Raw genomic sequence first — 23961 nt, 5'->3', positions numbered from 1 at the left:
AATTGTTGTCCCCTTCTGCAGACATTCTGGGATGTTACTTCCTTTCCAGCTCCCAATATTGAGAATATCTCATCTCTACTTACATTCTGTTTCCTTGAGAATGTATCTCTCTCTCTCTCTTTTCTGATAGGGTCTCACTCTGTCACCCAGGCTACAGTGCAGTGGCATCATCATAGCTCACAGCAACCTCAAATGCCTGGGCTGAAGCAGTCCTCCTGCCTCAGCCTTCTAAATAGCTGGGACTATAGGTGTGCACCACCATGCCCGGCTAATTTTTCTATTTTTAGTAGAGGGTGGTGTCTTGCTCTTGTGCAGGCTGATCTTGAACTCTTGGTCTCAAGCAATACTCCCACCTCGACCTGCCCAGAGTGCTGGGATTACAGGCATAAGCCACCACACCCAGCTTGTACATCTCTTTTTAAGAGGAAATGCAACTTCATTATTTCTAATTATACTTAATAGTATTAAATAAGTCAATAAAATATTGAACAAAAGGTGCTCATTTCAGAATTATCTCTATTAGGAAAAAAAGGAGGGAACGACTGAATAAGTTATGACAAGTCAACTGATTGGAATACTAGGCTGCCATTTCAAAGAATAATGTAAAAATTATGTAGAAATGTGGAAACATGTTATGAACTTTAAGTGACTAAAGCAGAATACACTAGTGCACCTGGGTAAAAATGTGTATGTGGACAATGGGAGTATGAAGGGGCATCACAGGAATAAGAGAATGTGAGGTTCTTATTTCTCCTAAAAGTCTGCTAGTGACAATCCAGGTATTCTCTATGGTGATATATATTTTCTTTACTGTTCTCCTCATTTCCTTTTGACGTCTCACTAGCAGAGTTGTTTACATTCTTATGTATGTCTACTAACGGTGTGTTCAAGGCAATCTGGGCCTTTTCTATCAAGCTCCTCAAAAATTCTTCCAGCCTCTTCTCGTTGCCCAGGGGAGTTTATATCTTTTTTAAAAAAATCCTTTTATTATTATAACGTTAATGGAATTCTCATAACGTTAACGGATTCTCACTAACCAGTGAGGTCAGTCTGCCATCTTTAATTGGCAACATCAGCCCCCTTTATAGGTGGGAATGTTAGATCAAGGGAAACTTGACATAAAACATTTCTGAGGAAGTTTTCTGTCGTAACCAGCTAGGCAAATCCATGAAGCCATTCAGTCCGCTAGGAATGTTCCTGGAATCTCTACTCAGGTCCTCATATGCTCCCCTCTGAAGGATTCAGATTTTTATTTTGTAAAGGGGAGGTTTACAAAGTAGAGTACTGTTGGACAAAACGCTCATGTCCTTAGAGCAGTGCAGTGGTTAAAAGCAGCACAGCAAGACTGAGGATTTGGCTTTGAAATTCTGGCTCTGCCCTGGATTAACTGCTTTACTCTAAGTCCATCAGCTTCTTTAGGTTTCAGTTTCCTCATCTGCAAAAATCAGACCATGAGACATTGTAGGATCCAGAGTGAAGTACTTTCTTCCTTCACAGAATTAAGGTTAAATTAAATTGTGTATGTAAAAGTACTTTGCAAACTTTAAAATTTAAGCCCTCCTCCAGTGGCCAATACAATCAGTATCCAACAACTGTCTGCTTACTGAAAAGTATGCATGGCCGGGCGCGGTGGCTCACGCCTGTAATCCTAGCTCTGGGAGGCCGAGGCGGGTGGATCGCTCGAGGTCAGGAGTTCGAGACCAGCCTGAGCAAGAGTGAGACCCCGTCTCTACTAAAAATAGAAAGAAATTATCTGGCCAACTAAAAATATATATACAAAAAAAATTAGCCGGGCATGGTGGCTCATGCCTGTAGTCCCAGCTACTCGGGAGGCTGAGGCAGTAGGATCGCTTAAGCCCAGGAGTCTGAGGTTGCTGTGAGCTAGGCTGATGCCACGGCACTCACTCTAGCCCGGGCAACAAAGTGAGACTCTGTCTCAAAAAAAAAAAAAAAAAAAAAAAAAAAAAAAGTATGCATAAGGATACTCTCATATCTGTAGGTCTCTGACACTGACCTTCTTTCCCAAAAACTCAGTTCTCTAGAAGTCTTCAATTTCATTTTAGACTCTGGCTAACAGACTCAACTGTCAGGCTGCCATATTGGTTGGTGTAAGAGATTGAAACCTTAACTCTGCTTACTAAGATGAGGCAATTTACTTTGGCTAATTTATTTAATATTTATAAACTGTAGCTCTGTTGATTAAATATAAGAGTAGTGATAGCTGAGGATCCAGTACTGCCTCCTTGAATTCTCTCAGGAAATATTCAGAATAGTACAGAACATTCTGTTTGGCAATAGTAGAAGAAGGCTTTATGTTTATCTCAGGCCTCACTTCCCAGGAGCTTCAACAGTGGTGACCCTCCAAATAAACATTAAATTTCGGGAATTTGGAGAGGTACTTGCAGTGCAAGGAACAATAATTAAAAGAGGCTTTTATTCATATCTCAGTGAAAAAGTCCAATTTTCCTTCTCTCTTCCCTTTTTCTTCTGAAGAGACCCAAAGAAGAGAGGGCCATGAAGAAGAGATAAATCAGCTTTTAAAATACGCTCTCTAGAGGGACTGGACAGTAACTTAAGACAACATTTCAAGCTTGGTATGGACCTGGGGTTAGGAGACTTTTAGCATCATGATTCCAAGCAGAAATACTTTTTATTTATGTTGGTCAGCTAGCTAAGGAGAAGTAGATCTTATCTTAAATTCTACCCTCAAAAGGCTTATTTGGAAGTATATTATAATTTTTTCACCAGATACCAGCATTTTAATATGGATTCATGACAGCAGTTTTTGAGCTCATAAAATATATATGAATAGCAATAGGTTAAGTACTACTATATAGAGAATGAAGTTTTTGTCTTTTTAAGTTGCATGAAATAAAAAAATTAAAGTTCATTTTATTTACAAGAAAATGTACACAGCTGGTTGCTTTATCAGGTCAAACTCCTTTTTGGAGGTGGAAGATTCTCTATAAAATCAAACATCCTGGAGCATCAGGTACTCAGGAAGAACTCTGAGATGTAGCCAAGGGTATGTACCTGCCAAGTATCATGCATGATGCAAGAAGTGACATGAACTTAACTGCTCTTCTATTAACGAGCCCTCTCCACTATCCCGCACTTCATCCTACACAGCACATTATTATTATATTTGATGTCTGTACTGATAACCAACTGTTAGGCAACGGAGGATCTGAAAATTCTTCTAAGTCAAAGAAAGATTGTATTTTAATCATGATAAATCTAGTATATTTTAATGTATTATAATTTCTTGAAATCATATGTATATAATGTACAATATAATTTCTTGAAATCTCTTCATGATATATGCTAGCTCAATCTATTAACTTGAACACCAAAATAACTAGATAACTACATTTTCTGGCAATGCTGGATAAAAGAAAATTTAATGCATTTCCAAGCTGAAAAAGTCAAAGCTCTGAAAAATTCAAAGCATAACTGGTCCCTTACAGTAGAATTAAGAGCCAATTCAACCATGATGAGAACTAAACCACTTTCTAAAAAGATATCATAGGCCATATACTCCAGGAATATAAAAGTGCGTGCTCCGATGAAAGGTTTTATATACAGTCACGCGCCGTGTAATGACGTTTCGGTCAATGATGGACCACATATGCTGCCATGTTCTTGTAAGATTATAATACCATATTTTTACTGTACCTTTTCTATGTTTAGATACGTTTAGATGCACAAATACTTACCATTGTGTTACAATTGCCTACAGTATTGAGTGCCATAATGTGTGGTATAGGTTTGTAGGCTAAGAGCAATAGGCTATATTATCTAGCCTAGGTGTATAATAGGCCATCTAGGTTTGTGTAAGTACATTCCATGATGTTCATACAATGACAAAATCACCTAATGATGCATTGCTCAGAACATATCCTGTCATTAAACGATGCATGACTGTTTTTATAGGTGATCACTTAAAATGACATTATAACCTTACTTTGTACATTCCACTGCTTATAATTAATTCTGCAGTATTGCATCCCATCATTCTCATTTCTTCTTCATTCATTCATTTGTTCAACAAACATTTACTTAGCAGCTTTCGTGTGCTAGGTACTGTGCTAGGTGCCGGGAATACGGTGGTGCCAAGAAACCAGTCTAATGGGGAAGAGGAACAGACAGAAAGATAATCACAAAACAGAGTGTTATGTGTGATTATAAAGAGGTGAAGAGAGCGCCGTGGAATGTCGAGCAGGAGTGAAGGTTTTGCAGAAGTAACAGTTTGGGCTGAGAGAATGAGGGTGGCATAGACAAATGCCAGGGAAGATGGACAAAAGGGTTAGTAGGTCCTATGCTGTGGGGCAAAGGGTGTCTGGGTGAGGAAGAGGGCAGGATGACAGATGCGGCTTTGAGGTGGGGATGGGGGTAGGTGTGGGCTTCAGAATGAATGACGGGGCCCTGGAATGCTACACCAAGGATGTGGGAGGTATCTTATACATGGTGGTAGTAACCTGAGGTTTTTCAGCAGGGAGATGCCACGATCAGATTTTTTTTTTAAGGAAGATCATTTTGTCAAAAGTTTCCAAGACAGGCTGTAGTGGAGGGGCCTATAAATTACATAAAACTGCCCCTTTAAATATTTATGTTTCTCTTCCATTCATATTTGACTAATAGTACATAGAATGAATATTTTTTGAGATAAACAGGTTTTACCATGAGCATTCAGATTTGGGTACAATATAGGTAACAGGACAATATTTTGAAAATATTAAACCGATGTATTTTTCCATCTGTTTGAATGGCAATGCCTGCGGCTCCTCACCCATTATCTCAGCGGGCTTCCCTCCTGCAGGCAAGTGGCGGTTCCCAGCCAGAAACAACAAGCTGTCATCATTCTGCTTCGAGAGTCGAGAGTCGGGAGAGAACAAGACTGCGTGCAGCTTTGTGCAATGAAGGGGATTTCTAAATTTCAGAACTCAACTCTATCTATGAAGAACCAAGCCTGGCTAAGTCAGATCAAGTTTTACTACAAAGCTCTAGCAGAGAGAGCATAGCAGAGGCCATACAAGGATAGTGCCCATCAGATGAGGAGAAGGAAATTAAAAAATGTCAGGGAAGCAGGGAGAGAGAAGAGACGACAGAGAGAGAGAGCTAGGAGAGAGATGGAGAGAGATCAGAAGTAAGCGGTTCTGGCTTCACATTCCTTGGGGGTCCAACCCTGGGTGTAGTGGGAGGGCTTGCCCCTGGAATCTCAGAGCCTAATTCAAGAAAATGACAGAATTTTCCTAAAGCACGTTGGCACCACCCAGGCAACATATCAGAAAGGACTTAGGAAGTTGTGTGGACGGCAGGGGGAGGAGAAAGTAGCTGGGAGTTCAAGGGTGCTCCGAGGGACTGAGCAAATGCCAAGAGAACCCGTTGCCTAGAACTGACAAGGAAGCTGGTGGGGATGTTGGAGTGGGCTTGCCAAGAGGGGCTGCTACAAGGCCCACAGACTTCAGCAGCCAGAGCTACTGTCATGGGCCTCCACAAAGTGCTATAACACATACACCTGTGGTGACACAGAGGCTGGCCCAGCAGCACGCCCAGAGTCCTGACCAGCAACCTCTTAGTGAACCCAGTAAGACCCAGTAGGCGGCAGGTGCACCAGGGGTCCTTCTCCTGAAGGTCACAAAATGGTCACAAGCACAGGTGAGTTCCTCTGGCACCTAGATATCAGCTAGGGAGGAGAAATAGCTCTGACTGGGAGTAATTCAAATTTTAGTGGCTCTGGCTCCCCCTCCTACATATTTTAACCAGAAGCGATTGAGATACTTCAATTGTCAAGTTTAAGTGCCAGAACACTGCCACCACCCCAGCCCATATCACCAGAAAAAGGTATAGACAGTTAGATCAATTTTAATGAATAAAGGAAGTTATTTTCTTTCCTCCTCCCTTCCTTCCTTCCTTCCTTCCTTCCTTCCTTCCTTCCTTCCTTCCTTCCTTCCTTCCTTCCTCCTTCCTTCCTCCTTCCTTCCTTCCTTCCTTCTTCCTTCCTTCCTTCCTTCCTTCCTTCCTTCCTTCCTTCCTTCCTTCCTTCCTTCCTTCCTTCCTTCCTTCTTCCTTTCTTCTCCCTGAGTTTTTTGAGTTCTATATGATGCCATTCTATATATGTCCCCCTTTTGTAAGGACAGGTAAGAAATTAGACCCAACTATCTCTTCCTCTCATTACAAGAATACTAAATATCATAGGGGAAACAGTTTACAGGAACCTGATTTGGGTGGTGTCTTTAAAAAAAAAATCTGACGAAAATTTTTTGTAGGAAACATTGCATTGTGTTTAAAATACTTTTATCAGTACCCAGAGAAATTGTCCTAGAGTAGCAACTTATATCCTCTTTTCCTGTTTATCAATTTCTAATTTCCAGTCTCTACGATTTCAAGTACATTTTAAAGACTTTTTTCTTCTCTTTTTTCAGAGAGCCTATTAATATTGCATCAAGTAGAATGTATTTGCTAAAGTGACCATGACAGCTGAAGACAGAAAAACAGTCAAAGGTTACTATAATCTTAACATCAGAAGCCCTGCCTGTTTCAGGAACCTCATGACATTTTAACAAAGAGGCACTGATCTTACAAACATTTTCCTGCTCTTAATTCAGAGAGATAATTTCTGTCCAGGTCAAGCTATTTTGCATTATCTGTGAGAAAATACACTTCAAAATCAAAAGCCAGTTTGGGATGAGCTGAAAATATGATTATGTTCATAATAAAAATTACATCCCTCAATCCTCTGTTAAAGATTTATAATGCCTCTGTGCACCATTGACATTCTGGGTACACTGAGGTTTAAGTTGAGAATGAGAATAAGGAGCCCAAACTCAGCTTGCAAAGAGAAGCTCAGAATGATTTGATGACATGAGGCTTTCTGTTTATCCCTAAGGCTGGTGCAAGCAACGACTTCAAAGTTTGATGGTGTCTTTTTTTTTACTTCTTCTTTCTTCCTTTTTTTTTTTTTCCTCCAAAGATGTTGAGCAGCAGGCTAATGGATCCCCAGCAGGGTGCAAAGACAGCAGAAAGCAAGGGAATCAGAAGTCAATGTATTCCTCCCGAGATACCCTGCTAGGACAGAGCTAACTAACCAGGGCTTTAGTCTTCTCTGGGGGAACAGCTTTGTTGGTTCCCTGCCCATTCGAGGCTTCCTATATGTGTCCTGATTAAAATGCTGTCACAGATAAATCATGACTTGTGCCTGTTAGGACCATTTTCTTTTCTTTTCATTCTTTTTTCTTTTTCTTTTTTTTTTTTAAGAAAAGTTTGGAACCATATGATTAAAAAGATGAGCAACTTCCAGAAAACTATATACTCACATATAAATGCATTAGATAAATATGTCCCATGTCCTTATCATATAACTCTCCATGGATCTAGGGCTGTTCTCTGCAGGTGTCCTTCCCACCTGGCATTGTATGAGAGCTAAATCAATGCCACAATTACTTGCTCTCTTTCTCCCCTTCAGAGAGAACCAGTCAGCCTCTCTTGGTACAATACATATGTAAAGAGGGCCCACAAATTGTTTCTTTCTGCTTTATTTATATATTTTTATAGATTTTCTGACTGTGACTTTCAGTCAATCACTAGGTTACTTAGGTAACTTCCTAATAAATAGATTTTGGAGGAGAGGGAGTTCCTCGTTGTTTTCCCTCAACGTAGTCACAGATTGGCTGGAAACTGAAGTTATCCCAGAGAGTTTCGATTTTAAATCCAATGGGCATTTGAAGTGTATCCGTGTGGGTTCCCAACCAGGCACACAAATAACTAGCCCTTCAGGCACGTGAGGGTAGCGATAATCTTTATCCTTTGCTTGGGGGAGAGACAAACTCAGCGAACGGGAGCACAAGTGGAAAGTGCTTGATCTATTTGATATTTGACAAGCACAATCCTTTTAAAATCACAAAGTAAAACCGAATTACCCAGTGAAAGGCAATGAAGTCAAAAAGCTCTAGTTAAACCACGTTTGTATTGACTGCCCAACTGCACGTCCACCCTCCCTCCAGCCCCAGGGCGCCCACGGTCAGCTTCTACCCTCTCCCACTTCCATCGCTCCACACTCCCCACCTGCAGGAGGACCCCTGCCCTCTCTATGAGAATCTGTTTGTCTTAGGTTCTACATGAGGTTTCCTGCCAGCCAAGCCGACCCCACTTTGGGGTCGGGGCCTTGGCCCTTAGAGGGGACATCTTGTCTCATATGTGCTATTTATTCTGTATCCTTTTCCATGTGTCCAGACCAACTGAGCAAGTCAAACTGGATTCTTATGCTCTGTCTGTCTGCCCATGTCATTTCAGACCAACCACATTCGACATTCCCGCCACCTGCATACTGCCCTGTGTGCCTTCTATCCCCTCAGACTTATTATTGGACCTTTAAGTTCAAAACCCCAGTCTGGCCTTTCGCTGAGTTGCCTCAGTGACATTCCTGGCTTGTTATTTCCTCAAGATTTTGTGTCTTCCCACTATGGTGATTCCTGCCCACTGACTGATTCCATTCCTGTTTGGGAGCAGCAACAATTGATGTGAGATCATCCAGGTAAATAGTGGGAAAAAAAAAACCTCTGCATGAGATGAAGCAAAATAGGGACCCTCCGAGAAGATAGTTAAACTCTACAAAGTTTCAGTTTCATGGCTCTTGAAAGCTTGGTTTTGAAGCCTTGTAAAAAACTTACAAATGAAATCATTTAAAAAAAAATTTAAATTTAAATTTTTAAAATTTCATTAAAAAAATTAGTGGTGATAAGGAATCAAAAGGAGCAAGATTTTCATCCTCTTTAAATGAGAAGATACAGCAGCAAGGATGAATATGAGCTTCTGTAAACAGCTCCTTCCACATTCCCTTTCAGAATGGCGTGCCTCGCCCCAGGTAGTGACATAATAAAAAGTGGTGGAAGACATTTCCCTCAGAGGTGGAGGGGAGCAGTAGGAAGGCCACCACACCAAAACAGGTCTGGGTGAGCAGGACATGACTCTCATTTGGTGGGAACATCGCTTTATCTTTCTACATGTTTATTTTCTGCAGATGAAAACGGCAGGTGTACATAACCTCACAGATAAGTATAATAGTGAAGTAAAACAGATGTGAAAAATCAGGATGATATAAAATGTGAAGTGATAATATTACTCCCTAAATTCTAGAAACTGCTATTTTCAATTTAAATTCAAGTAACTTCCTTTTTAACCTGAAGATTTCAAAGTATTTAAGAGGAAGTATAAGATAAGCCCTAACAATTGTGAGTCAGTAATAAAACAATTAAATTAATATGGAAAACCACATGAGGATCCTTTATAGCAGTGGTCCCCAACCTTTTTGGCACCTTTTGGATTGGTTTCATGGAAGACAATTTTTCCACTTAAAAATTGGGGGGTTGGCAGGGGGGATGGTTTTGGGATGATTCAAGTGCGTTACATTTATTGTGCAGTCAAACCTCTCTGCTAATGATAATCTGTATTTGCAGCCGCTCCCCAGCACTAGCATCTCCACCTCAGATCATCAGGCATTAGATTGTCATAAGGAGCCCGCAACCTAGGTCCCTCGTACGCACAGTTTACAGTAGGGTTCACCCTCCTATGAGAATCTAATGCCGCTGCTGATCTGACAAGAGGCAGAGCTTATGTGGTGATGCAAGCGATGGGGAGCAGCTGTCAATACAGATGAAGCCTCGCTTGCTCTTGGCCACTCACCTCCTGCTGCGAGGCCCAGTTTGTAACAGCCCAGGGGTCAGGGACAGCAGCTTTACAGCATTTACTATAACTAATCACACAGGAAGAGTGTGTAGACTTTGGGTTCACTCCAAAATAGCTTTGCAAACTAGTACCAAAAATTAATCACCCCCACCCCCACCACATGTCATCATCTTCCTAAGCTCTGCCCGCAGTAAAAAAATTTTATTAATTATAAGAATAACTTATTCATCCCATTTATTGCCCAAGTGTGCACAGGAAACTGAATAACATTAAAAAATAATTCACATGGGTAGTCAAGGTCATGTCAGCAAAGCAAGATATATGTGACCTCACAGCTATGGGCTTTGCACAGGGGCCAGCTTCTTCAGAGACATCAAGGATGGGAGGAGCAGATAGGAACAAAAGAGAGTTGAGGGTCCCCTTATAATAAAATGTACATCATTCTTGATTTTTTTTGCCCAATCTTTCATTATTAAATAAAAGAACATTATGTGCCATTTATAACTAAAATAATCACTTTTGGATTATTTGAAAACTTTGGCTGACTTTATGCTACCATGCATGTAATGGATAATATAAAACAAAAATTAATTTACTTTTGTTATTTATAGTTATTAAAAAATATTTTCAGGCCTGGTAAGGTGGCTCATGCCTGTGATCCCAGCACTTTGGGAGGCCGAGGCAGGAGGATCGCTTGAGGCCAGGAGTTCAAGACCAGACTGAGCAACATAGTGAGACCTTGTCTCTACAAAAAAAAAAAAAATTAGCTGGGCATGGTGGTGCATGCCTGTGGTCCCAGCTACTTCGGAAGCTGAGGCAGGAAGATCACTTGAGCCCAGGTGTTCAAGGCTGCAGTGAGCTATGATGACAGCACTGCATTCTAGCTTGGTGCTAGAACGAGACCCTGTCTCCAAAAAAAATTACATTTCCATCTTCAATACTATTCTAAGGTTTTTTATTATTATTATTATTTGTTTGTTTTGTTTTTTTAGGGTACTGTGACAGGGCTCAGCAGTTCCTAAAAGTGCTGAAAACAAAGTGGTAGATGAGCTTGAACTTAACGATTGTGAGGTCCTTAAAAAACAATACTGCATCTTTAATGGAGTTCCATGGAGTGAGAAACTAAAGAGGTTTTGCTTTCCCTGCATGTTTCTCACTTTGAAGTTAGAAAAGAAGCTCAGTATGATTGAGCTAGGTAGGGGGTAAAGAACTTGCCAGGTTTTACATATGAAAGCAAATGCTTAGAAGGAGAATTAAAAGCCAGTGTACACTAAACTGTTAGTGTTAGTGCCAGCCCTAATCCATACTCAAAAAGTGGAATGTGAACCATTCAAAGCGACACTTGTCTCCTTGCCAGGAGCAGGGTCCTGCACACCAGGGAGCAGAGCTAGGAATCATTGGTGCATCTCGCTCAGAATTCACCAGTTGGGATTTGTCGCATGCGTCTCAGAGAGAGGCAGCTTTTGAAAATGGAAGGTGCTTCACAAAACCCCCCGAGCCCAGATCATGGGGTCAGAGCAGAACACTGTGTTTCATGGAACCCTCATGTGTTACATGGTATTAACAAAATAAAAGAAAATTTGTAAAAAATAAAAAAAGATTTCCATAATCAAATGTATTTGAGAAATTCAGAGTTAATCAAGGTTAAACATGTTTCTTGGGTCTGTGAGCTTTTGGATTACGGCTAGATATTTATGTTCCATGGGGCACAGCTTGGGAGATACTGAGATAAAATATTATTACTCCTGGTTCACAGATGAGGAAGTTGAGGTCCATGGAGATTATGTTTTAGAAGGCAAAACTCTTCCCAGGGGACCGTCAGAAATCCAGGGAAAGACAAAGTGCATCCAGAGTTCTCAGTAACGTTTGTACCCTGGAAGTGTCTCCTAAAACAAATGCTTCTGCAATACTTTACCTACTTTTCCGGCTCAGTCAGGACATGCAGACCTTCCCAAATCAACATTACCTGATACAAAGGCATGCAGATGCTATCAATCCACTCCAATTGCAATCGAGGCAGTTCATGTTTCCGGTTCCGATCAAAAATAGCCTAGAATATGGGAGAAGCTTGCTTTAGCACACCAAAGTATTTTACAGGTGCTTTGTCAAACCCTTTGCCACAATGGTCCAATGTTCGCAAACTGAACACTTCCTAAATCATAATCATCTTTACATGTACTTTCTGTTCCTTTATCTATGAGAAATAAAGTATTTTTACCTCTTTTATGAGATTTGTAAGTGAATTTATTTGAACTTTACAGCATGCAACTTCTTGGGGCCAAAATCTGTCTTCAGATACAGGTAACTGCTACTAAATCAAGTTCTCAGGTCACTGGGAATTGGATAAAGTTAAAGGAAGGAAATATGTTTTATTGTCACAAAAATAATGCAGGCTTTTATTTCTATAGTGAGAGAGTGGGATAGAATGGGATAGATTGGAAAAGATACGTAAAAGCAATTTTATTTTAAATAGGAACCATTTATGTTAATTTTTTAGGGTGGAGTGCTGGTTTGGCAATTATGTGTATTTTCTAATAAGATACTGTCATTAATAAATTCCTAAATACTTATCTGTCCTTGGATGGTTTATGGTGGGAGGCACTTACCTTTCTTCATTCCCAACCTTTAAACTTTATGATATTTTAAAGTTTGAGATTATTTAGGTATTTTTGAGAAAAAGAAATGACATATTTCTCTCAGGCAGACTGAACGAGGGAAATAATCAATTGGAATTGGAGGGTTAAAATAGATTCCTTGAATAAACACTGACAATTCTACACCAGTGAGAACGTCCCTCCCTTTGTTCTTAAGGACAAGCCCAGGGCCTAAGAAGCTACCTTGTGCCCCTACCTATCTAGAAGACCAGGTTGTCTAGTTATAACTTGCCCTGCCTTATTGTCTTACAGGAAGTTTTGTGTTTCCTCTAGATAAAATGTGGCATCCACATCATTTTGGTATCATGAGGGCAGATCCAAGAAATCCCTTTGGTCCAGAGATGTTGGAAAAGCCTCCTTCAGACTATGAACAAGAGTGGGAGTGGCTGTGGCAGAAATCACTAGCTGCCAAATCTGAGGGCAACGAATGTCTCTCAATTAGGGAGAAGGTCACTGACTTCCACCAGCTCTGCTCATCCTTGTCTTGCAATGGGAATGGGAAATGTCAGGAAAGAAGACTAGAATTCACAGACAACTGCGAAAATATGCTGGAGAAAGGGATAGTTCTTGTGAACTACATCAATCTTGCTCCAAAATGTTCCCTTAAAAAATATGACTCTGTTTTATTTTCTCTATAGTTCTCTTTGCTATTTGAAATTTTCTTATTTATTTAATTACTCTGTTGCTGGTGGGTATTATAAAGTTACTTCTTTTTCTAATGCAGTGGTTTTTCAGTATATTCAAAGAATTGGGCAACCATCACTTACAATCAATTTTAGGACATTTTTATCACCCCAAAAAGAAGCCCCATACCATTAGCATCACTCTTCATTCTTCCCCAAACTCCCAGACTTAGGCAACCACTAATCTACTTTCTGTCTAGATGGATTTGCCTATTCTGCACATTTCATATAAATGGAATCTTATGATATGTGGTCTTTTGTGACTGGCTTCTTTCACTTAGCATAATGTTTTTGACGTTTATCCATGCAGCATGCATCAGCCCTTCATTCATTTTTATTGTCAAATAATATTTCATTGTGTTGATATGCTATATTTTATTTATTAATTCATCAGTTGATCAATATTTGAGTTATTTCCAAGCTATTATGAATAATTCTGCTATGAACATCCATGTACAAGTTTATTGTGTGGATGTATGTTTTCATTTCTCTTGGAGACATACCATATACCTAGAGGTAGAATTTCTGGGTCATATGATAACTCTGTTTCACTTTTTGAGGAATTGACAAACTGTTGTTTCAAGGCAGCTGCACCATTTTACATTCCTACCAGCAATATATGAAGTTCCATTTTTTCCACAGCCTCACCAACCTTTGTTATTGTCTGACTTTTTGATTATAGCCATCTTAGTGGGTGCAAAGTGGTATCTCATGTGGTTTCAGTTTGCATTTCTCCAATGACAAATGATTTTGAACATTTTTTCATGTACTCATTGGCCATTTATATATCTTCTTTGGAGATATGTCTATTCAGATCCTTTCGCCATTTTTAAAATTATTTGTCTTTCTATTATTAAATTGTAACAGTTCTTTGTATAATCTAGATAGCTGGCCCATATCACATATAGGATTTGCAAATAATTTCTCCCATTCTTTGAGTTGTCTTTTCACTTTCTTGATAGTATCCTTTGATGCACAAAATTTTTTAATTTGGATAAAGTCCAATTTAATTTTAATAAAGTCCAATTCAACATCTCTGGACTAACATCTCTAGCCCATTTTATCTTTTGTCTCTTGGGCTTTTGGTATAATATCTAAGCCACCATGGCTAAACCCAACCCAGAAGATTTATACCTATATTTTCTTCTAAGAGTTTTATAGCTTTAGCTCTTACATTTAGGTCTATGATCCGTTCTGACTTTATTTTGGGGTACAGTGAGAAGTAGGGGACCAACATTATCCTTTTGCCTATGGATATCCAGTTGTTCCTGAACCATTTGTTGAAAAGACTATTTTGCCCCCATTGAATTGTCTTGGCACCCATGTTGAAAATCAGTTGACCATAATTGTAAGGGCTTATTTCTGGACTAATCTCTTCTTAATCAATGCTTGATGAGAGAAAAATGAGTGTGAGATTCCACATTGTCCTGTGCTTTTCCTTCAGAGCATTTTGCATTTTGTAATTGAGTATTAGCGATTATTTGTTTAATGTCGACATGGGCCTTGAGGGGAGGGAAGGTGGTGTCTTGCTTATTGCTGGATATACAGAGCCTGGCTTCATGCTGGACACATGGAGGTGCTCAAGTGGCTTTATTAGCTGACTCACTGTTTCCAGTGTTGACCCTCTGGCTGTGGTCCAGATTAGCCTTTGTCTTCATAAAGTCACTCCAAAGACTTCTGGGACCATGATACCTGAGGGGGCTCCAGGACAGTTTTCTTCCTAAATGTCAAGGGCACCAGCTCTGGGTGCATGAATTTCCAGACATTTCTGGAAAAGGACTAATGAGGGATAACTCTGCCACAGCAGCCAAGCCTCTCTCAAGAGAAGGTCACCAGCTGTGTTAAGTAGCCTTTTGTGAAGAAGACATTAGCATCGAGAGCTATGTTTCCACCACAAAATTAATTTCATTTATGTCTTCAGAACACGCCTTACCTGAGCCCACAGATAAAGGCTCCTCAGTGCTGCACCACTGCACCCGCCAGCTCACTGACTCCGGCAATTTGCTCATATTTTTTTTCATTTAATTAAATGACCTGTGGTGTTGCAGCATTATAAACCCTTCAGAGTATGCCTCTGAAACAGTTTTTAAGGGGAAAAAAGCTTTTATTTGAAAGTAGATATGTAGCTGAAAGAAATTTGGATTGTACCAGATTTTACACATTCACTGTATACATCCCAATCTAATATCTTTATTTTTATAACCAAATTTGGTGACACCACCAAAAAAGAATAAAGGGATTTGAAAATTGTATAAATATATGTTGCTTTGAAAACTAAAATAATTAGTGTGTGTTTCAGCCTATGTAGTCTTCTGACCTTTTATACATAAGCAACTGATTAAGAATAGTCAAAATTAGTAAGACTGTGAGTTCTGACTTCAAACAGGTGAAACTATTCAAACTAAGAGATAGTTCTTGTGTTTAATGTCAACAAAGAAGGGTCTCTTAAAAACTGAAGATCTTATAAATACCTCCAAATGTTCAAAACTCAGTTGATTTGAAGCCTCTTAAACAGACTTCTTGACAATTGACACATTTTTTGAGCTTCATTGAATCTACTGTGCTGTGCTAGTTTGAAAATAGTTTGCACCACTCTCAGAGTCATTGGGTTATATGATTTTAGCTAATCATTCACTAGGAATACAGAGGCTGCCCCCTCCTTGAGGATAGTGAATGAGGCACTTACGTCTTTTGTATTCTGTTGAACAAAAACAGCATCACCTTGAGCCTATAGTAAGCATTCTCAAATAATAACTTAATGAGCGAGTCCAACATAAATAGCATTCCAATCACCGGAGCCTACTTCCCCAAGTGGAACTTTTCATTTTGCAAACAAGGAAAAGAAACAAGAGATTTGAAATTATCTGCTTTTGGGATTTTGAAAAGTTCAAAATTAGAAAATAAAATCTAGCTTCTCCAGGCTGGACAGCTTGCCTTTAATTTTTTGCTGTACAATATTTCTATTCCAAAGCAGGCATATATGAAATGCCAGCACCAGGCTTTGAATTATTCAAATTCCGCTTTGCACATCCTCCCTTGTGTCTATTTGTCCCATGGTGGGTGCTCAGGAAATGCTTGTTAAGTAGCTCACCACTCTTAATCAGAAACCTGGGAATAACAGTGTTTAGCATTTGAGTTTAATTAAAGCTTTAAACTTTCAGGAGTGCTTCCTTAAATCCATTCTGTCACTTCCATTTTCAACTTGTGACTTGGAGTTATTTTTGAAAATGTCATTTGAAAGGGTAAATACGTGATAATAAAAGGATGAACTTACTGAAGGAGTGAGTTTGAGTTCTGATCTCTCCCGATCTCCTTGTTCAAAGAACTCGCTGGTTACAAGTTCAGCCACCTGAAACACATTAATATTTTAATTGATGGTTATGTGTAGTTTATCATGAAACTTGGGACTTATTTCTTGCTTATGTATCTGGTGATTACCTTCAACACAGACAATCATTTAAAAACCTTATGAGAAAGTACATTAACCTTTTGTGTTTGAAGGTATTACAGAATTTAATCAATGAAACTGATTTCCTTTTAATCAAGAGAACTTGTGCAATGTATTTTTAGATGCACGCCAACAATGATCTCCCACAATACAGCTTCCATATTTGGGATGAAGCACTAGGTTGCCACCTTCAAAAGAGGAAAAGATCTTATATGGAAAAATGAAGCAAATGTTAACGTAATAATAATTTATATTATTATGTTACATTATTGATGATTAGCCAACTTTTGATTATTTCTATTAGATTCTTTACTTTGCTGCATACTTTTATCTTTGCTTGTCTTCCTCTTGCTACCATAAAAACTGTTTAACTCCCTCCCTACAAATACTTGTGTTTACTGTAGAAGGGATAACCCCAGGGCACACCTTCTTGCTTCCTACCGTAGCCATCCATCAAGAGGGAGAACTGTTAGATTCACTGTTCAAAACAGACATTCACAGTATGTTATGATAGAGTTTGAAGAACGTGATTTGTTCTTCAGGCTGTCTGGATCTATGCGCTAAAAGTGTTAATTTATGGTAGGCTCTAGTTGGTACAAGCACAATGGAATGCTTGTTCTACCCCAAACCACAGAGACCTGTATTTTTCTACTTTTCATCCACTAGATCAGCAGCTACTGTTCATAGCCAAGCTACAGAGATTTTTCTTTTTTCTTTCCCAAGCCTGCATTTCTCAGGATAGTTTGTGGGGAGAAAATCAACATAACGGGTAAGTGTTGAAAAGATATTTTCAACAATACTATGCTGTGTATCTAGGAAATTTCTGAAATGAACTATATTGATTTATGAAATACTGGAAGAATAGAAAAAAAAATCCCAGACAACTTCATGACAAGAAGACCTGGATCCCCAAACTAATTTTTCTCTATTCCAGCCTTTTATAAAGATAAGGTTTTCAAGTCTGGCAAAGGTGAGAGGGGTTTCATTTTGGTTAAGTGCATAGGATCAAGATAGTTTGCCTAAGTCTATATCTTAGGAGACTTTGTCAACCATGGATCATAGATAAAACTTAAATACAACATTAAACACACAAACACACACACGCACACATACATGTATAAATCTGAGTATGGCAAATATGCAGTCATTAATAAAGATTTCTAATATCCAGTAAGTTCAGATTTCTAAAATTTCTAATAAGAAATATGGGTTCCTTTTAAGAATTAAACCACATATCACATAAGAAACCTAAAAAAGAAAAAATTCAACCACAAAAATCTCCCTCTCCCCAACCCCAGGTTCCAATGCCTTCACTTGTATGCCTGCCTGTTTTCTGGGACTTGATTCCCTTCTCTCCTCTCCAGTCTCTGCAGCTACCTTTCATTTCAGCACATCAGGTTTCCCTCTCCTTTCTCTGGCCTTCTTTAAAGAAGAAATGGTCCCCTAAGGGTATGTATGGCCTCATTTATTCAGTTCCTAGAACTCTCCCTCAGATTGCTCTGAGCTGGGTCTTTTGCATTAAAGATGTAAATGTGTACATCAGGCACCCCAAGGTGGGAGTCCTGCCTAGGTCTGTAGCCCCTGGAAAGCAAAGAAATTAAAACAAAATCCTGTCCTTGCTCTTGTTAAAGCAGACCTCCGCATCTCCCCTGTGCTTCTTTCACAACTTAACTCGTAGTACCACTGCTTTGTTTCTACTTAAAAACCCAATCAGGAGCATTAAATGGCTCCTGATTGAATTTTTTATTAAAGAAGAAAATTTGAGATGCTAATCGGGCCTTGGGGGATCACTGGGGAAACCCACATGCTTAGAGTCATGTTTATGAGGAAGGAAAAGTGGGATAGACCCCAGTAGAAAAACATTTTGAAAGGGAGTTAAAAAAAAAAATCAACAACCAGAAAGTTAAAAATATATTTTCAGAAGAAGGGTCGGTTGTTTTGTCCAAATGTTTCCTAAAATTAGGAAATGAGTATATTTTTAAAAGTATCTTAATCTATACCATTTGGAGACAAACACGAATGAGATCTCCAGCTTACAACTGTGAACTTAGCTTTCTGATGGAAGCATTTGGGAAAACATGGTTTTGTGTTTTATTTCCCTGAACTCTTATGTTTCTGCACTTATCAGCAGAATTTCACATCCTAAAAATAAAATAATATTTATGCTAGTGACTGAGAAGACCACCTACAAGCAGCTATTAGGCCTCCCAAGTTGGTCTAAAATATTAAACTTTTTTTCCTTCCAAGTACTTTGCCCGGTCACTGTCCGCCCCAGCGGGCTACTGCTCTTTCAGTTCTTGACATGCGTTTATTTCACTGGGGTTTCTGAAGGCCCTGGCACATCACACCTTATCCTGTTCCCTTTCTGGTCTTCTTATTTTTTCCCCAGTCCCTCTAACTTCCTTGCACTTTCCATCCTACTACCCTGTTCCATCCCTCTCACAGCAGCTACCCTGGTGCTACACTTTCCCTCATACCTGGAAGGGCCTCCTACCTCTAGAGGAAGTGAAGTGTGAGCAGAGATGTAAACAGGAGCTACTCAACCACACAGATTCTTCATAATCACCCTCCTTTATGTGACTTCAAATGTGTCACACTGAAGTTAAAACCAAAGCTCAACTGGAGGAGAGCTCTGTAGGAAAACTGCCCAGTCAAATGCAGAAATAAACTTTTATTCATGTTAAACAACTGAAATTTTAGAATATATTTATTACTGAAACAAAGCCTAGCCTATCCTTGCCTAAGACAAAAATTGGTATAGAAATGAGGTGCTGCTGGTAAAAAAAAAAAGGACAGAAGGAGAGAAAAAGAACCTAAAATATGTGTCATCAGCTTGGGAACCAGATACAAGATAGTGAGGAGGCTATAAGGATGACAATCCATAGTACACGGTGGCAAAATATCTTGTATAATTATCACTAAAATAAAGCTAACAATATTCTTAATGACCTTATAGTCTGAGGAGAAGAGATTGGAAAACGAAGTGTCAGTAGCACGCAATTATTACTATCGACTGTTTCACTACACACTACAGGAAGTGAGTTCAGAAAAGGATCAGCAGGTTTATAACCAGGAATGAAAGAGCATAGAAAAAGTCACAAATTCAGGGTCTTGTAGAGATGTAAGATGAAGTTGCTTCTCAACTGCAAACCATAAAAATGAAAATTTAGATAAGGTTGATGAAGACTCAGGATTGCAACAAGTTTCAAATCAAAGTCATGGCTAGTGCACCTATAGTTAAAAACTCTGAATGAATTAGGTCCTTTGAACTGGACAAAAGTGGCTCGGAGAAATGATTTAACTTCATGGTTTTCTCACTGAAGCCTTTTAAGATCAAGGCAGTAGGAATTAAGTTAGGAGAGAAAAAAGAAAAATAATATTTGCTTTATTTCTTTATTCCTAAATGTAAAGAAGCAAAGAAATAGAGAAAATCTAAAGTGTTTATATAGAACTGGAATATGGCTGCTGGCAAATGGAAATGACTAAATCAAAAACATAAGAAGCTGACTAAATATTGAAGAGAGTTTTAATACTAACGAAGCCCTGAGCCTATGACTAGGTAAAACAAGCCTTGGGCCCTTAAACTTCTTTAGGTGAGAAGTAGGCTGAGAAAGTAGCTTGACCTTCAGACAAGGAATGATTTCCCAGGGAAGATCTAAAGGTCACAAAAAATAATGAACTGGGGACCAGATCCCAGAGAATCCGGGCACACTGCAGTGCAGAGGCCCCCACAGTGAGTGCCCAGTGGGATCTTGCAGTTGCTGTGGACTCCTAACTACCAAATGTTGCTCTTTCCTTTGCTTTCTGAATGGGAGTGTTCTAATAGGTGTCTTGCGTTTGGGGTGTATGTTAGACACTGTATTTTGGGAGTGCGTAGGTCTTTAATTGGCATCCAGATCTGGTACAGAGACTAGCACCTATCACCCAGAGATCCTGGACTTTGAGTTTGATGCCATGACTGATGGAACATTTGGGCTGTCTTCCTCGGGGAGAGCATGAGTATATTTTGTCTGCTGGCAGGAGAGTGAATTACATTTTTGGTGATTAGAAGGGCAAACTGTGGGAGTTATGTTTTCACCTACTATTTCTGGCTTTTTCCTTTCTGGGTGAATAGAAAGATTGTACTTTCTAGATGGGGAGAGTCATGTGACAAATTCTGACCAATGAGTTGTTTGGGAGGGGTAGCATTTAATTGCCAGTGCAAGACCCTCCAGGGCTTCTGCTAGAATGATCTGGGTAGTGGCTGCTCCATCAACCCCAGTGCAGAATGAGGACAAAGAGGCACTAGCCAATCCTAGATGCACATGTTCATGAGCAATTTGTTGCTTAAAGCCACTGAAATTTTGGGTTCAGTGATAACATAGCCTATTCTGTGGATGCACTTGCATCATTTAAAAATGATGATTGATGCATCCTGTGTGGGAAAGTATGAAACACTGTTAAGAGTGAAAGCTCTGGAGACTAATCTGCTAGGATCTATACCTAGCTCCACCATCTACCAACAATATGACCTCTGGATGTTTATCATTTCTAGACCTCATTTTCCCCATTTATGAAATGGGAATAATAACTATATTAGTTTCCTAAGCCTATTGTAAATTACCACAAACTTGGTGGCTAAAGCAGCAGGAATTTATTCTCTCATAGGTCCGGAGGCCAGGAGTTCTACATCAGTTCACTGGGCAGAAATCAAGGTGTCAGTAGAGATGTGCTCCCTCTAGGGCTCTTGGGGAGAATCTGTTCCCTGTCTCTTTCAGTTTCTGGTGGCTGCCAGCATTCCTTTGATTGTGGCCGCATCACTCCAACCTCTGCCTTGCCTGCACAGTGCCTTCTCCTCTACCGAATGTGTAATCTCTCTCTACTCTCTCTCAGACACACACTTGTCATTGGATTTAGAGCACACCTGGGCTATCCATGATACTGTCTTCAGTCAAGATCCTTAATTTAATCACACCTGCAAAGACACCCTTTCCTCTAAGGTAATGCTTACAGGCTCCAGGGATTAGAACTTGATATCTGTGGGTGATCATTATTCAGCCTACTATAGTAATTATACCTACCTAAAGGGAGATTTTGAAGATTAAGTGAAATAATGTACATAAAGCAGTCAATCAATATTTATTTATTGATATAGGAAGATATCTTATTTTCCCTAAAATGTCAAGTCTTAAGATGCCAAGTTACTGTTTTGGACCTCACAGCCCACATAGTAGGTGCCTCATAAAACTTAAAGGGCTATTAACCTCTAAATACTATCAGTAACAAGGATCTTAAGTCAGATGGTTATTTGATTGAAAATTATTCTTGCTATAGAACTAATGTTTTGTGGCAGAGAAACCAGATAGGTAGTAAAGGTGTGATTTCTTTTCTACAAATGAAACTGGATACTCAACATTGTGGCCACAGAACTGTCTGATATCTAAACAGTATTTGAAAAGAAAAGAAAAATAGAATTTCCTTTCACTTTTTTTTTTTTTAGATGTGAAAAACAGGACCCCGTGCTAAGAGATGATTACCTAGCCAAAACCACGTTTGAAACCCTTACCATAAGAAATGGTCAAAGTGTTGTTTGGATTTAGCACTTTAAAAAAAAAAATCTGAGAGTCAGAAATATTATTGCTCAGTGGAAGCGATAAAGAAAAGGCTGTGCAATAAACTATGTTGCGCCTAAGCCTCCTGCTATTTTTTACACCATGTTAATATTGATGCAAATTGACTGGGGTTTCAGTGCCTTACGGTAGTCAGGGCTCTGGGAATATTGTCCCCCCAACCCCCTCCTCTGCTGAGCCCTGCCATTAATCACCACTTGCCTGTCTTGAGATCTCCCACGGTTTGGTCACGGCTCCAAGGTCACAGGCTGTCATTAACATTGATCTGAAAAACAGAACCAAACAAAACAGCCTGAATAATCTTTTGTTGCATTCCTAAACAAACCTGTCCTAGATATATAAATAAATAAAATGGAAAGGAGGCTGGCTCACATCTTCCTTTCCTCAACAAGGGGCAGCACTGTTTATAGTCCCTGTGTTCAGAATCTCCATCATGTGGTCACACTGCTTAGGAAGACAAAGCTCTCACACATCCTCCGGTGGCCCTTTTGTTTTGTCTGCAGCAAATCAAGGAAAGCAAAGTACTTCTTTCTCTATACCTGAGCTAAGCAGGCTCTGTTTAAAATAATTTATAATGGACAGTGTTATTGGGTTTTTTTTTAACTGTAAGCAAGGGAGTCAGTATATAACACTATATACATGGCTGATGAAACAATTTACCAACTTATTACTGATTGATGGGAACGGAAGAAAACACATACCAAGGAGCCGAGGCACACAGCACACGGGAGCGCCCGCATTTCATCTGCTCTGCAGAGCTGAGATTTATGGGGGAGAGCCACCCCGTCTCACTCCGGTTTACTACCTGGCTCCAACCATGTTTTATAAGCATTATGAAGAAGAAACATACTCAGCTACAGCCTTCATTAATTTGAGCACATAAGGAAGCATAGGAACGATCTGAATCAGATTTTTGAGGGGCAGAGTTAACTAGAATTCACACAAAACCGTGGAAACGTGGAGAACAATTCAAATTGTACATAGCTTATGGATGTGGTAGGAGGAGGAAAAATAAGGCACACTCTTTGTCTCAAATCTGCTTTCTTTGTGCTAAAACCAGCAGTATGTGATGAAAAGTAATGTCGGATTCGAGCTGGGGAACCACATCTTGGCTAACTGCTTTTGGAAGAAAAGGGGTGTGTTGTTGCCGGTCACAGGGCTGTCCTGATGTCAGGTGTTAACATTTCATACCCTGCCGGATCCGGACGCCTTGGAAATGTGTCTGCTGCCCAGATGGCAGAGCTTGCTGGATGGCAGAGGGGTTTGTGTAACTTCCCCAGGAAACCCCTCCAGGGAACCAGGCGGAGTGCAGATAATAATAGGTCATTCAAGGCACAACCAGGCAGCAGGGGCATCTGCAGTCCTTGCCCTCTTGGATTCAGGCACCTTTTATGAAGCATCTAATGCCAAACATCCCTGTGTTAAGCACTACATACTACTAACTGACTACTAACTAACCACTAACTAAATAAATCCTCATCACAACCCCAGAGGTAGGTGCTATTATTCCTATTTTGCAGAGAAGTAAACAGAAGCATCAAGAGATTAAGTAACTTTCCCCAAGTGAGCAGAGGATTCAGGATTCTGTGCTTATGGCAAAGCCACCAGATGCCCTCCTGCTACACTGCGATGCTTCTCATTTTAGGTTCTGTTGTGGGATGAGATTGTGGGTAACATGCAGACTCTGTAGCGTCTCTCCTGGATGGGAAATAATCTCTGTGAAGCTGCCTGCTTGCATCATAACTTGGATAATTACTTAGGCTCTGTCCAGTTGATAATTTGAAACTTACTTCTCAAATTTCCATCGCCATTAATTAGTTGATCAACAAGTTTATTGAATATCTGCGAGGTGCTCAGATGATAATTCTAATAGCTACTATTCA

The 23961-nt window shown here is 39.7% G+C and overlaps 1 protein-coding gene across 1 annotated transcript in view; it reads right to left on the bottom strand.

Moving 5' to 3' along the window:
- PDE11A (phosphodiesterase 11A) overlaps positions 1 to 23961 on the bottom strand; it is a 332704-nt gene that overhangs the window by 22199 nt on the left and 286544 nt on the right. The window contains exons 17-19 of the mRNA XM_045559347.1: positions 22280 to 22343; positions 16296 to 16370; positions 11651 to 11734 (exon numbers count right to left, since the gene is read on the bottom strand). Coding sequence (XP_045415303.1) covers positions 11651 to 11734; positions 16296 to 16370; positions 22280 to 22343 — 223 coding nt within the window. The remainder of the gene's footprint in view (positions 1 to 11650; positions 11735 to 16295; positions 16371 to 22279; positions 22344 to 23961) is intronic.

This window comes from Lemur catta, chromosome 8 (assembly GCF_020740605.2).
Source record: "Lemur catta isolate mLemCat1 chromosome 8, mLemCat1.pri, whole genome shotgun sequence".
Classification (NCBI taxonomy): Eukaryota; Metazoa; Chordata; class Mammalia; order Primates; family Lemuridae; genus Lemur; species Lemur catta.
The sequence above is the reverse complement of the archived record's forward strand: the minus strand, read 5'-3'. Positions and strand labels throughout refer to the sequence as shown.